Source organism: Mus caroli, unplaced genomic scaffold, assembly GCF_978045245.1.
Source record: "Mus caroli unplaced genomic scaffold, Mus_caroli_1 scaffold_5, whole genome shotgun sequence".
Lineage (NCBI taxonomy): Eukaryota > Metazoa > Chordata > Mammalia > Rodentia > Muridae > Mus > Mus caroli.
In genome coordinates, this window is record NW_028227260.1 from 65037804 (window position 1) to 65050817 (window position 13014).

The 13014-nt window shown below is 48.8% G+C and overlaps 2 protein-coding genes across 6 annotated transcripts in view; one reads left to right on the plus strand and one right to left on the minus strand.

Annotated features, from left to right (window-relative positions):
- Slc16a2 (solute carrier family 16 member 2) overlaps positions 1-9245 on the plus strand; it is a 120042-nt gene extending 110797 nt beyond the window's left edge. The window contains exons 4-6 of the mRNA XM_021153038.3: positions 85-228; positions 4888-5116; positions 6664-9245. Coding sequence (XP_021008697.1) covers positions 85-228; positions 4888-5116; positions 6664-6884 — 594 coding nt within the window. The 3' untranslated portion in view covers positions 6885-9245. The remainder of the gene's footprint in view (positions 1-84; positions 229-4887; positions 5117-6663) is intronic.
- Positions 9246-9577: 332 nt separating this feature from the next.
- On the minus strand, positions 9578-12472 carry LOC147004611 (uncharacterized). Of its 5 annotated transcripts, none has more exons than XM_085838074.1 (6): positions 12193-12472; positions 12000-12065; positions 11810-11906; positions 11380-11583; positions 10694-10873; positions 9578-9873 (listed from the first exon to the last, which is right to left on the minus strand). In XM_085838074.1, exons 2-5 carry the CDS (start codon positions 12030-12032, stop codon positions 10818-10820), a joined length of 390 nt encoding a protein of 129 aa, XP_085694200.1. In that variant the 5' UTR covers positions 12033-12065; positions 12193-12472; the 3' UTR covers positions 9578-9873; positions 10694-10817. The 5 variants fall into 5 exon arrangements, 4 of the variants coding, with proteins under 4 accessions (XP_085694200.1, XP_085694199.1, XP_085694198.1 ...); XM_085838073.1 differs by having other exon boundaries at positions 9578-9652; positions 9774-9873; positions 12000-12472; XM_085838072.1 differs by having other exon boundaries at positions 10751-10873; positions 12000-12472.
- Positions 12473-13014: the final 542 nt, after the last annotated feature.

Here is a 13014-nt window from a genome sequence, read left to right on the forward strand (position 1 = left end):
AGAAAATCGCGGATGTTCCAACATTTAACCAGTCAGCTCCTCTTTCTCCTCCTGTTCTGGGGGCCCTGGCATTATGCTTTTCAGATGAAATATGTGGAAGATAAGTTCAAGGAGATCAAGGAGACCTGGGTACTCTTGGTGTGCATTGGGGCTACGTCAGGCCTCGGACGTCTCGTCTCGGGTCACATCAGTGACTCCATCCCTGGACTTAAGAAGATATACTTGCAGGTCAGTGTCCACTGGTCCACAGCCTATAATAGGTCATCCCTAGGCTCTGGGATAGGATGGATGGCGAGGCAGTGCAGTTCTCTGGGTCTGAGCATTGCACATGGTAGATAATCCAATTCTCTGAGCCTCGTCTTCCCCTGCTTTCAAAGACAATCATCCTTGTTCTCCTTTCTGCATTAGCATAGAGTAAGGATGCCGTGAGAGCTGTGTGTATGGACCCTTGCGGAAATATAGCAGGTAGTTTGTATTAACAGTAACCCAGCAAATGAAAACAGGAAACGCAGGCCACGAGCCGGATGTGTCCCCCAAGTAAGGATTTGTTTAATTGCTATAATTTGTTTAATACCTATCTTGAAGTCTGAAGCACTCTATAGCCCAGTTTCTCTCTCTTCTAAGCCAGGCCCGTCACCTCTCACATTTCCAGAGCTACTTAGCATCAGACACTGGCTCTGAAGTGCCATCCCAGGCAGAGACAGGCAGACCTCTGTGAGTTCAAGGTCACTCTGGTCTACATAGCAAGTTCCAGGACAGCCAGAGCTACATAGAAAGATATTTTCTAAAACAAACAGAGAATCCTGGAATGTCTCTGACCAATGGACACTAAATTCATGCCAGAAAAGGCCAAATCTCATTCTTTCTAGTTCTCACGGCCCTTATTTGCACGGCGAAAATAATCCTTGCTATTAATATCTCATCAGAAAAGTGAGCACCTAAACATGTAGTGAGGTGGTCCAGTTTAGTTCTTTTGCCAGAGATACAGGTTTCCTCCCACTGTGAGCAGTGACCACCCTAGTGATACTCTAGTGATCTTTGTGTGTGTGTGTGTGTGTGTGTGTGTGTGTGTGTGTGTGTGTGTGTGTGTGTGTGTGACGTGGGTTTGGTCTGGTTTGAATACAGGCAATTTTGGCCTGCCTAGCGGCAGTAGTGCCTCCCTGTCCTCGCTCATGGTTCTGCTCCTGCAACTGGACTTGCCAAGAGATGCCAGACTGCAAAGCCTTGTAGAAGAGCAAAGGCAGCCACAGAACCCAAGCAATCACAAATTATTCACCAGAAAGAAGCTGAGTTGGGACTTACTTCTCTCCTGGGAATGCCATAAAAGTACTTCTAAGAAGCCCTTGACTATTTGTAGTAGGGATTCCATGGTCTTTGGCAGTGCCAAGTGAGTTCCTTAATACCATCATGTGTCATGGATAAGAATATGATTAATTCTCATGTAGAATTTACTTCAACTAGTTGCAAGAACTGGTGGAAAGCTTCCCCAGAGTTATGGGTTCTCTGGTAGTCCACCCAGGCCAACCTAGCATCACCCTGAAGGAGAAACTGAGAGACAGGCTTCTTCTACAGAAGTGGCAGAGCTGAGCTCACGTGCAGCATGTTTTTCATCCCTGCTGTCCTAGTGTGCTTTCTACTGATGAGATAAACTTGGGGAGGGAAAAGTTTTCTCCATCTTACAGCATATAGTCCATTATGGAAGGAAGCCAGGGCAGGAACTTGGCAGCCAAAACTTAAACAGAGCCTGTGGAAGAGTGCTGCTTACTGACTTGCTCAGCCTGCCTTCTTATAGAACCCAAGACTATCTCTCTGTGCAGGGAACACATCACACGCAGTGAGCTGGGCCTTTCTATATCAATCATGAATCAATAAAATGTCCCCATAAGCTTACCTAAAAGCCAATCTGATGGGGGCATTTTCTCAATTGAGGTTCCCTCTTAGATAACCCTAGTTTTGCCAAGTTAACAGAAAACCAGACCAGCACACCTATCTTTCTCTAAATGATGGATGGCAGGCAGGCCCAAGTCTCCGAGATAAGTGACCTGCCTGAGGTCAATCCACGAGTTTGTGGGATGAACAAATTATGAAATGTTTAGATCCTGTGCAAATATCAGCAAGTGCTTTATCTGAGTGGCTTTTTGCACAGGTGTATCATGTGCGCCCTGCCCCCAAGCCTCTTTCATGTGTCCCCTACCATGGGTCTTCCCTACCAGGATTAGCAGCTTCACAATGCCAGCGAGTTCAGAAAAATGAGAAGAAGCTGACACTGTGCCAGAACTCTCTCTTGCAGCGAGGCAGCGGCCTAGTGTGGTAGCTTACATGCTTCTCGCCACACCACAGGCCCCAGCACAGAGGCAATGGCTGTCTGCTTTTCCTTTCTATGATACAGCTAGAGTTCCAAGGGACAAGGAGGTAGAGCTAGTTAGAGGCTGAGCTAGGTAGAACCCAGGACTTCTGCCAACTTCCTTCATTTTTCTTCCTTTTACATGATCCAGATTCACCTCTTTAAATGATATAAAATAACATGAGAACTCAGCTGAGACATCTTCATCCCCTTAGAGCCTGACTCCCTCGTTTTATGAAATTTGAGGGTTTGGGGCTGGAGTGGGTGTGGTTTACTCAGTAAACTGCTTTTCTCATAAGTATAAGGATCTGGGTTTGATTGTGAGAACCCATGTTTTTAAAAGCTTGGCAATAACAAAAAAAGGGGACGGCAAGATAGCTCAGTGGTGAAGGTGTTTGCTACACAAGCCTGACAACCTGAGTTCAATCCTCAGAACCAACATGAAGGCAGGAAGAGAGACCCAACCCTCTGACACACACATACATACATACACATGCACGTAAACACACACACACACACGCACATTTGTGTGCACTCGCATGATAGTGGTGCTTGCTTGTAATCCTAGCACTGGGTGTAGAGAGATAGGAGAGTCCCTGTAGCTCCATACCCAGCCAACCTAGTCTAACTGGTGAGCTTCAGGCCAGTGAGAGGCCTTTTCTGAAAAGTAGACAGCCTTCCTGAGGCTGACACCTGGATGTCCTCTGGCCTCCAATATGTGTCCACATGTGCACATGCGCACGCACGCGCACATACACACACACACACACACTTTTTTAATTGAGTATTTTTGGACCAAAGCACAAGACAATGCTCAGGGTTTTTTTTTTCCAGTTTTCCAAGATTCTCCATCACAGGAACGTGCCGTCTCTTACTCTCAATGGCGGATGCAAGAGCACTGGCATGGGTGAGAAAAGGACAGCACATAGCTTCAGATGCTCAAGAGCCACCCAGGAGAGCCTGTGCTTCTCTACAGTTTGTGAAGCCAACCAACTTGCTAGCCAGGCATCTAGCTCCTGAATAGCCTGTTAGAAAAGAAATGGAAATAGCCTAAATGACCTCATTTGGGGTCATTTTTGAAGCCTGAGTTCCAGTTCAAGGAGGGATTATAAATTTCCAAGCCTTGACAAGGCCTACTGAAGGATAAGAGAGATCTAGATACATCAGTTAGCAATTTCAGCTGATTAAGATCTGTTCATGGGGTCCTTGGTGGTATAGAATGGTCTTAACTCTTAACTGCCATACTCGGCTTGATTGATAGGTAGGTCTGATTTTAGCTCATAGCTACATGAGACCCTCCTAAAGGAGAAACAGGTGTGGCTCCGTTCTTATTATTACCTTCTACCTAACTACCTGAAAATGGCCTGGAACAAATTCAAAGTTTCCCAACAAAGACATTCTAAAATGTCCAAAAAGCAGCTAATGCCTTAACAAAATCACTGTCAGCAACAACACAGAAAATCTGTAGGGCATCAAACAAATTTGATTTGTGTTTTTTTCTGTATGCTCCTGGCTATGTTTTCCTGCCTATTGGTCAACTGTGGGCCACTGGAAAATCCTTGGGCATCCTAACTCCTTAGTAAACAGATCAGGTCTTAGTTCTGGCCCTGAGATGACCTGGCTTGCCCAGCCGCAGTGAGTTGGGAATGGGGGCTCCTCTCTATGCCCACAGTCCAAGGCTTCAGTCTAGCTCCCAGACACTGATTGCAAATGACCTCAATTAAAAATCAGAGTGGGGCGGAAGGGGGCAGTTTCCAGATGGGAAAAAAAAACCTAGTCTCTAGAAAGACAGGTTCTTTGGTCTGGAGTAATTTTGCTTAGCCTAAGGAATTCACAGTACTAGCCAGTGCCCCTGGGCTGCTCCACTCCTGGGCTATTTTGGGGCTCTATTAGTTTAGCAGTTCCCTTGCACAGCCTCTCTCTTGCCTTCTCTGAGTATGTAGCCATGCCCAACGCTTCCTAGAGCCCAATGCCTGCCATGCCTGAGACAGATAATATGGCCCATATCCTAAAACATAAGAAAATCTGAGTGAACCTCCCAATAGTCTCTCTTAGACTCAGTTATTTCCTAAACGAAGATGGACATTGACTGCTTTATTTTAATAAGCTGTACCTTGCATTGAAAGTCCAATCTAATCATCGGACAAGCCTTCCTCACCTCCGCCCTTCTTCTTCCCATGCCTTACTTGATCCGAAAACACCAATATAGCTTGATCCCAGACCCTGTCTCAGGATCAGAAAGCAAAAATACTAATTCATCTCCCTTCCTCTCATGATCCATTGTAAAGACCAACTTCTTTGCCTATGGGCAAGGCAATGCCTTCCCCCTCTCACAACTGTTTTAAAACCCTGCTAGATTCAGCTAAATAGGGCTGGCCCCTCTTACAGACAAAACCCCTCTGTGAAGGACTTAGACAGGTCTTGAGTACATAGAAAATATACTCTAACTGTTCTCTGCTGACACCCCACCCAGTCCCATTTTGCAGATAGTAGAAACGAAGATCTTAGAAAAGAATTGTAATCTGAGGTTCTTGTTTCTCTAGGTTCTCTCATTCCTGCTCCTGGGCTTGATGTCCATGATGATCCCCCTATGCCGGGACTTCGGGGGCCTTATCGTTGTCTGCCTTTTCCTGGGCCTATGTGATGGCTTCTTCATTACCATCATGGCTCCCATTGCATTTGAGCTGGTGGGACCCATGCAGGCCTCACAGGCCATTGGCTACCTCCTGGGCATGATGGCCCTGCCAATGATTGCTGGGCCCCCCATTGCAGGTGAGGCTAATCTCTAAGGAAAGTATGAGTCTTTCACAGGCCTTAGCTCTTTGGAGTATCTCTGCTTGAGAACTCTTCCCCTCTGCTTTTCGGTATAAACATCCTCATTGGACTGCATGAAGCTCCTGATGGAAGAGATTAAACAGAGTACATGGGCATGGGTTGTCCAGGACTGCAGATGCTTCCCTAGGATTTCACTGTAGACAGTGCTGCCCCTTCCAGTGAGTAGAGAGAAAAGTGTGGTTAGCCTTCTCAATCACTGTGCAGCATAGGCTGACCTGGAACTCACAAGGTAGACTAAGCTGGCATCAAATTCTTCATCTTCCTGGTATAGCCACTCAAGCACTGAGGCTTTACACGTCCCACTGACTTTAGTTTAATGTTCTCTTTCCTCTCTCCAGTCAAGTGGTTAATTTCAAGTTAGTTAGGTAAAAGAAGAGGTAAAAGAAGAAAGATGCCCTGGTTTTACTAAAACTTATAGACACCCTCCACTTCCTGCTTTGGAACGGAACCCATAGTAGAGATTTAGTTGAGGAACTATTTTAGGATGGCGAAAATGCTAGTGTGACAGACAGCTCAATCTCCAAATCTCTCCGTCCACCCTCCCACACGGACATAGCGAATAATCAAGGAACACTGGAAACCAGAAAGGTAGTGAAGAGAGAAAGAAAGTCGTCTTCTTTTCAAGGATTTCCTGCGCACACCAGCTCGTTTGTTTACTTCTTCTAGGCTTGTCAAATGTGCTAATTCAAAAAACACCCCTCAAACACCAATGCATTGTGAAGACACTATGCAAGGGTGGTGAATCTTTCACTCGAGGCTCTTGTGCTGTAGGAACACTGTCTACCAGGAGAAACCTCTCCTCAGCCAGAGTACCAGAGAACCACAATTCTGTCCATTTTGCTTCTTTCCTGAGTAGACGGTAGGACAAGAGTCTTCTTGCCTTTCTTAGGTCGTATTTCTGGACTCGTCTTCACAATGTGCCCTCTCCTATTCGCTTCTTAGGTAAGCTTGTCGCATCAAGGACGTACATGGCATTGGCAGCTGGAAGAACACACAGCACTCATGAACTAGAAGTTACACACATTCACCGTCCTCCTAGGGCAACTGGAACTCCAGAGAAAGGGAACTTCAGAGAAAAGGCCAACAGGAGGGCCAGCAAGATGGCCCAGCCTGTAAAGTGCTTGCCATGCAAGCCTCTGGATCTAAGTTTTTTTTTTAAGATTTATTTATTTATTATATGTAAAACACCGCAGCTGTCTTCAGAACCATTCTTTGGAGTCTTTTCAACTCAATTCCTTTGTGACACCAGCCATAGGAGTGACTGAAAGGTGGCAGGTAGCTTAATGAAAGACAAACGTGGCAACTTTAAAAAGAAGCTTTCACTTCAGGAGCCTAGAGCCTTGAAGCTGACAGTCCCTGAATCAGGGCAGCATGGGCCAATGCTATCGAAAGGCACGAGAATGCACCCCCTCAAAGGAGGAGACACAGTATTTCTGGGTTGCAGGAGAAAACTAAACTAATCTCATGTCTCTTGACCCTCTCAGGCCTCCTTCGAAACTGCTTTGGTGATTACCATGTGGCCTTCTACTTTGCGGGTGTCCCCCCGATCATTGGAGCTGTGATCCTTTTCTTCGTCCCTCTGATGCATCAAAGGATGTTTAAGAAAGAGCAGAGAGATTCCAGCAAGGATAAGATGCTGTCCCACGATCCGGACCCCAACGGAGAACTGCTGCCAGGCTCCCCAACTCCTGAAGAGCCCATTTAATGCCTCTGTCTTGCCATTGTGTGCTCCTTCCCTCCCCCCCCCATCCTACCCTGCTCAGCATTTACATTTTTTGCCACCAGCACACTTGTTCCCAAACCTGTGCACACAGCATTTCAGCCACCTGACCATCTCCTCTGAGCCAATGCTCTTGGTGTTCCAAACTCATTAACCAAATTCTCCCCATGAATGCCTTGAAACTTGCCAGGCTCTTCTCCCAGAATCTGGGAAAATGTGGGATCACCCCCTGACCTTTGGATCCTCCCCCATATATACTTTTTAACTCTTTTCAGGGAGGACAGGGATGGGATCTCTAGCCCCAGCTTGTTAGTCACCCACTACAATCAATTGCCAAAGGTGCTACTGTGTCCCCAGAACCCAGTAAGACAGACCTAAGCCTCTGTTTGCTGAGGAATTTGTTGCCATCCATCTTTGGGAGCCATTTGGGAATTGTGAGAAGGAAGGCCAAAGGAGACCAGGAGCCTTGTTTTGCATCGAAGCTCCTGAGGGCTCTGCGGCACCCCATCATATGGTTGGTTAGCCGTCTGCTTCCCTTTTCCTTTCCTATTATTTTCTCTCTACTGTCTCTTCTCCATGTTCTTCCCCTCTATTCCTTTTTATTAGTGTCATGACAAATAGGTGCTTGGAGAAAGGAAAGACCCAGAGCTTGGGCCAATCCACTTCATTTTGACCCAGACCACCCCTAATATTAGCATTAATACTGCTCATCTCAGGTTGAGCTACATCTCATTTCTGGGCTCAAACTGATATAGACTGGAAGAGCAGGCTATCGCATAGGGATGGGAATCTTCAACACTACAGAGTTCCATGTACCAGTCACTGATTTTGACAGATTAACCAAGAGGCCTTCCCAGTTTCCCATCCTTCCCACCTGTCAAATGTGAAGAAACTCTTCTCATCTCATGAAACACAGGAGGAAAGATGTCAGTGCACTGGCATTGGGGGAAATGCTATGGTTAACGGTTGGGGAAGGACCAACTTCTCCGTCTCTCATTTTTCATAACAGGTCAATATTTCCACCTGGGCCAGGCCAAGAAATGAACTGCTTTAAGAAAAAAAACACCTCATTCTGTACCTGGATCTCCAAATGCATAGGCAACAACTGCACGTAGGGGTTGGATAATTTCTTTTCAGAAGGGGAAGCCACCCTAGCCTTTACCACCCACCCAGTCTGTCCCCCATTCTGGGCATCCTGGACCATTCTGTTGAGTGGGCATTATAGGTGCCAGAAAAAGTAGGCTCTGGACCACCATCATCCCTTTGAAGTTGGTGCCAGATATTTTCCTACATCCAGGCTCTGGGCAACAGTCTTACTGAAGCACATTCCAAGTGCTCCTGGCCAGAGGCAAAGGGCACTGCCAGCCTCGTCCAGTTGTACAGTTCACCTCATTAGGGACTCAGCCTCTCTCCTCCCTGTCTCTCTCTCTCTCTCTCTCTCTCTCTCTCTCTCTCTCTCTCTCTCTCTCTCTCTGTCTTTGTTTATTGTGTTCCTGTACCAACCTTTCATCATCTTTTTGCCAGGCATCCTGGCTGTTACTTGGACCCAACAATAACTTGCCACCCCAAGCCAGGGTCATCCCAAGGCCAGGAAGATGAGGTTGCTCTGAGGGGCTCCAAAGAATACAATGGTCCCCACACATGAGTTTTTCCGTTACTAACAGGCAGCTGGGGCATAGTTGGCCTCTGATGTTTCATTCAAGGCCAAAGTCCTGAGCCCCCCTCTGCTGGTCCCAATCCAGCTCTTATCAACTCCCCAAAGGAAAACCCATTGGTTCTTGGCTCTGAGGACAGGAAGGGGTGGAGTTACTGTCCAGTCAACTCAAGCATCCGTGGAACAGGAGAAGCTGGGCCCCGGGAGCCCTGCGACTCCCAGGAGAGGCCATTGAAAATACTGAAGCAACAATGCCTCCACTTCCATTTCTCCTTACCCCACCCCCTCCAGGCCACTTAGGGGGTAGGGGGTAGGGGGCAGAATAAGTGTGCAGGGCCTCCTTTGTTGCTCATGGCTGGACAGCTCTAAAGAGTCAGGCTGCCACTCACTTCTCTCCAGATGAAGGAAAGACATTCACAGGTCCCAGATCTGCCCATTCAGGTGTCACCTAACATTGGCAGGGTGTCAATTTACTTTTTTTTTCACAAATGTGTGTGTGCACGTGTGGGCTTGTGTGCTTTCCGAGAGAATGTTGTTTGGCCAAAGCAGCACAGTATTAATATTTAGAGTAGGAAGCAGCCTCTTAGGCACCACAGTTAAAAACTAAGAGAACGAACAAAATTTCAGAGCTTGAGACCTGGGACATTTAAATCCTCAAGGGGTTTGGAACAAAATAAACAGATCTAAATGTTTGGTTTGAGTGTGTACATTGTCTACAAGAGCGTAATAGCTTTTTAACCTGATTAACAGCAGGAAATTTAGCTTCCCAGGTGAAGGTTCATTCCAAACAGTAGTTCTGCCTGTTCTCTGTGCTCTGGGAAAGCTGACAGTGGAAGAGAGAAACTGGGGGAAAACTGTTTCAGATGGAAATTTTGTATGGTCCCCTTTAATGGGAAAAGTGGTTACTTCACAAGATGAGAACATCTTACTGGCTGAGTTAGAATGGAGGCCCTGTCAAGGCTAGGCCACCACCTCAAGAGAAAGGTGACACACTGCAAATTCACAAATACAATGAGCCGCCATCTGTCCTCCTTTATTTTATTGCTGGGCTACTTAATGATGTTAGAATAGCTCAGTTACACAACCCCACAGGCGCAGTCTGGAACAAAAGGGGATATATGAGAGAGACAAGACTGTCAAAGCTAAGAGCGACCCTAAAGTCGTTTTTTATCTCGATCTGAAATGGGGAATCTCCATGAGGCTTAGGAAGGGGCTCTTACAGATCCACAGTCCATCAGTGGCAAGGAGAGCTAAGGACTTGTCCACTTCATTCACCAACTATGTAGCGTGTTCATTTCCAAAGGAGTATCAGCGGGAAAACTAAAAGTTGAGCAAAATTTCACTTTCAGCACACTCGTCTCCACCATTATCCTCCCTCCTAAGCAGCTCGGAGCCCTGGTACCCTCCCTCCCTCCGGGCCACTCTAGACCTTTCTGATGCTTTGGCCTTAGAAACCTGACTCCACCAAGTGTTCTTCCACTCCCAAACACCCAAGAGGTACAAATAAAATGCAGCTCCCTCTGTCCCTGGACCAGACAGAGAAGGAACAAAGACAAAGAACTGGTTTCCTTTGAGAAAGGATGCTTTACCACCCAGCTCTTGGCTATTCTTGTTTCTCCTTGCTCAGTGCAGACACCCTTGGGCTGCTGGCCTCCTCGCCTCCTCGCCTCCTCCCACTAAGGCTAATTACTCTGTCTCAATGCCAGACCCCAAGCTCTCTCACCCAAGATCCTCTGCCCATTTTGTGCCTCCTCCAGACCCCTGCCCCGCCCCCCCCCAGCCCCCAGGGCTCAGTCTGTGTTTGATCACTAAGGATCATTAGATTTCAAAGCTGTAGAATCCCGTAATTTTTTTATGAGCATATGCTCTCCCCCCCCCCAACCCCGGGGCCTTTTCATGTCTGAAAAGGCAATGAGCAGCTCCCTATGACTTCTCCACAGAAACAGAGCAGGCCAGCTGACAGGGATTACAATTTCCAGTGTCTGACAGCTGGTACAAGAAGAGAGTGGGCGCTGCTCAAAACAAGAAGCTTAAAGCAAGTTGTGAAATTCTGATAAGCTGAAACAGCAGTAGAAAAGAGCTCAGGAGAAAAAAGGGGGGGACTGGGGTGGAGGGGGGTGGGCAGAGAAGGGTTGAATACCTTCTTCCCTTCTAAGGGGTGAGGAAGTTGTGCTTCAAAAAAGCTTTAGATGCTTGCCTTTCAGCTCTCTCTAGCGGTCACCAGACACACGGCTTCATGGCTGGATTTTCTGGTCATATCAGTGTCAGCAGTGTTTCCTAGAGACCTGCTGTGTGTCTGGCACGCTGCAGAGCCAGAGAACTTAAGGCATGAAAGGAATAGAATGAGACACAATGATTAAGACATAGAAGGAATTTGTTTTATCATCTTTGCGAAGGAGGACATCTTTCCTCCTCAGAGTCGGTGTGGCCTGTTACATACCAATATTGGCGCCAAAATTTGGTCCTCTCCGGGACAGGAAAGGGCCCACCACGCCCCCACCCAGACCGAGGCGCCCCACGCCCTCCCTCTCCGCCCCCTGCTTCAGACCTCCGGGGCCCATCGCCGGAAGAACTACCCGCGCCTCAGCGTCGGTTTCCTGCTGAGTCCCAGTCGGATAAAATTAGCCCATTGCTCTCATCTGACAAGTGTTGGAGCCACAGTAAAGCGGGGGAGGGGCGGAGCCGAGCCGGATGCTCACCGCCAGGCTCCCTCCCCGCTGCCCATCCGCACCACCTGTCGCGTGCGCTCGGGGGCCGCAGCCTCCCAACTGCCCAACTGACCCGCGGAGCGACCCTCGCCCTCCTCTCCTTCCCCACCACACCCACCCCGTGCGTTTCCTCTGTGGCCAGAAGCACAGAGCCGGGGTTGCTCGTTGCTCGGTGACATCGCCCCTGAGCCCGCACCCTGGGACCATCTAGTTATGCAGGCAGCGCAGGGGACACGGCTAGGGCTGCGTCCTAGTCTCGGGCAAAACGGGAGGCGGGACATTGACTTCGGCTGCTCGGCAGACCTGGGTCCTCTCCCCAGTCCTGGAGAGATGACAAGCCTTGAGTCGTACCAGGGAGGGGCATCTACTCTCCAGCCCCTCCTACGGGAAGAGAGGCCAGGAGCAGCCCCGCACCTCAGCTCTGTGGGCACACAGCAGCTGCCACTGGTCCCAGCTCCGCTCCTCCAAGGTGACCCACCTCCTCCACCCTGCCCACCACCGCCCCTGCCATCTCCACTAATGTTTGCGGTGACCACGGTGCCCCACACCCTGTATCTCCAGCCCTCGTTGTGATCCTGGCAGGGTCTTCGGAGAACCGCTTCCAAGGAGTCTGCTCCGGCCACCACGCAGGGTGCTAAATGGACACTGCAAGCAAAGGGCCTGAATATGAGTCTCGGCTGAAAGTTCCAAGTCTCCTGCCAGGGACAGCCATCGTCCTCCATGCATTCCTCACCTTACCTGCAATTCAGGCAGGCCCCATGCCCTCTCCATCCAGGTCAGCCCAGCAGCCTGCTTCTGCTAAGACTGGAAGACCTAGCCTTCAGTCTCTCCACTGCAGCCTCAACTGTCCCAGAAAAGCTACACACACACACACACTCACACACACACACACACACACACAAACACACGCCTCAGAGCTCTGGGGGCCTACCCCGATAGTTGGATAGTTGGAGCATTTCCACAACTCAGGACAGATCCTTCCTAAATTCCCTCAGAAAGTGAGCACCAGCCAGCTGCCCTGAAGTCCCTGAGAGTAAACAGAACTTGCCTGGCTGGGGAGCCCTCTTCCAAAGGTAATACTGAGCCTTGGCAATGATGGGGAGTCACATGTTGCCCTCTTCTCCTCACTACACACTCCTCCACTAAATCACCACTGACCTGCTCCCTTCAGCCACTTGCCTAGCAGAAGTGACTCTTCAGACACCCCCAACTGCCCCACACTTACCAGGTGTGGGCTCTCTGGAAAGTCCAACTTTTCAGCTTGCTTCTGTCTTGGGCAAAGTCAGTGCTGCCTCGCAGACTATTCAGCCAGATGTCGGCTGGTTTGTTAGTGCTCAGGCAAGTGCTCCTTTTTTCCTTAGTAACCGAACATGAATCCCTCCACCCTGTGTGGACAGGAGGTTCCCTTTCATGGGAACTAGAGCTCCTTCACCCGTAGACAGGCATTCACAGTTCACACAGTCCTCCCACATCACACTGGATCCTCCACCTATCCTGGGAGGCAGCAGCTCTTGGGCCCAATTTACAAGTGGAAAAACTGAAGCCCAGAATGGGTAGTGAATGTCAGTCAGGTCCTGGACATCCTCTCCTAAGTTCTTGCACCCTACCTCACAGAACAGAAGCAAATCCCCTGACTTCCCAGAAAGCCTACCTCCTGCTTCTTGAGTCAGCACCTGCTTCGGCCCTGCCTTCTCAATGCCCCTGAGAAGGTTCTGGACCAGTTCAGTACCCTGGCAAAACTATGGAAGCATGG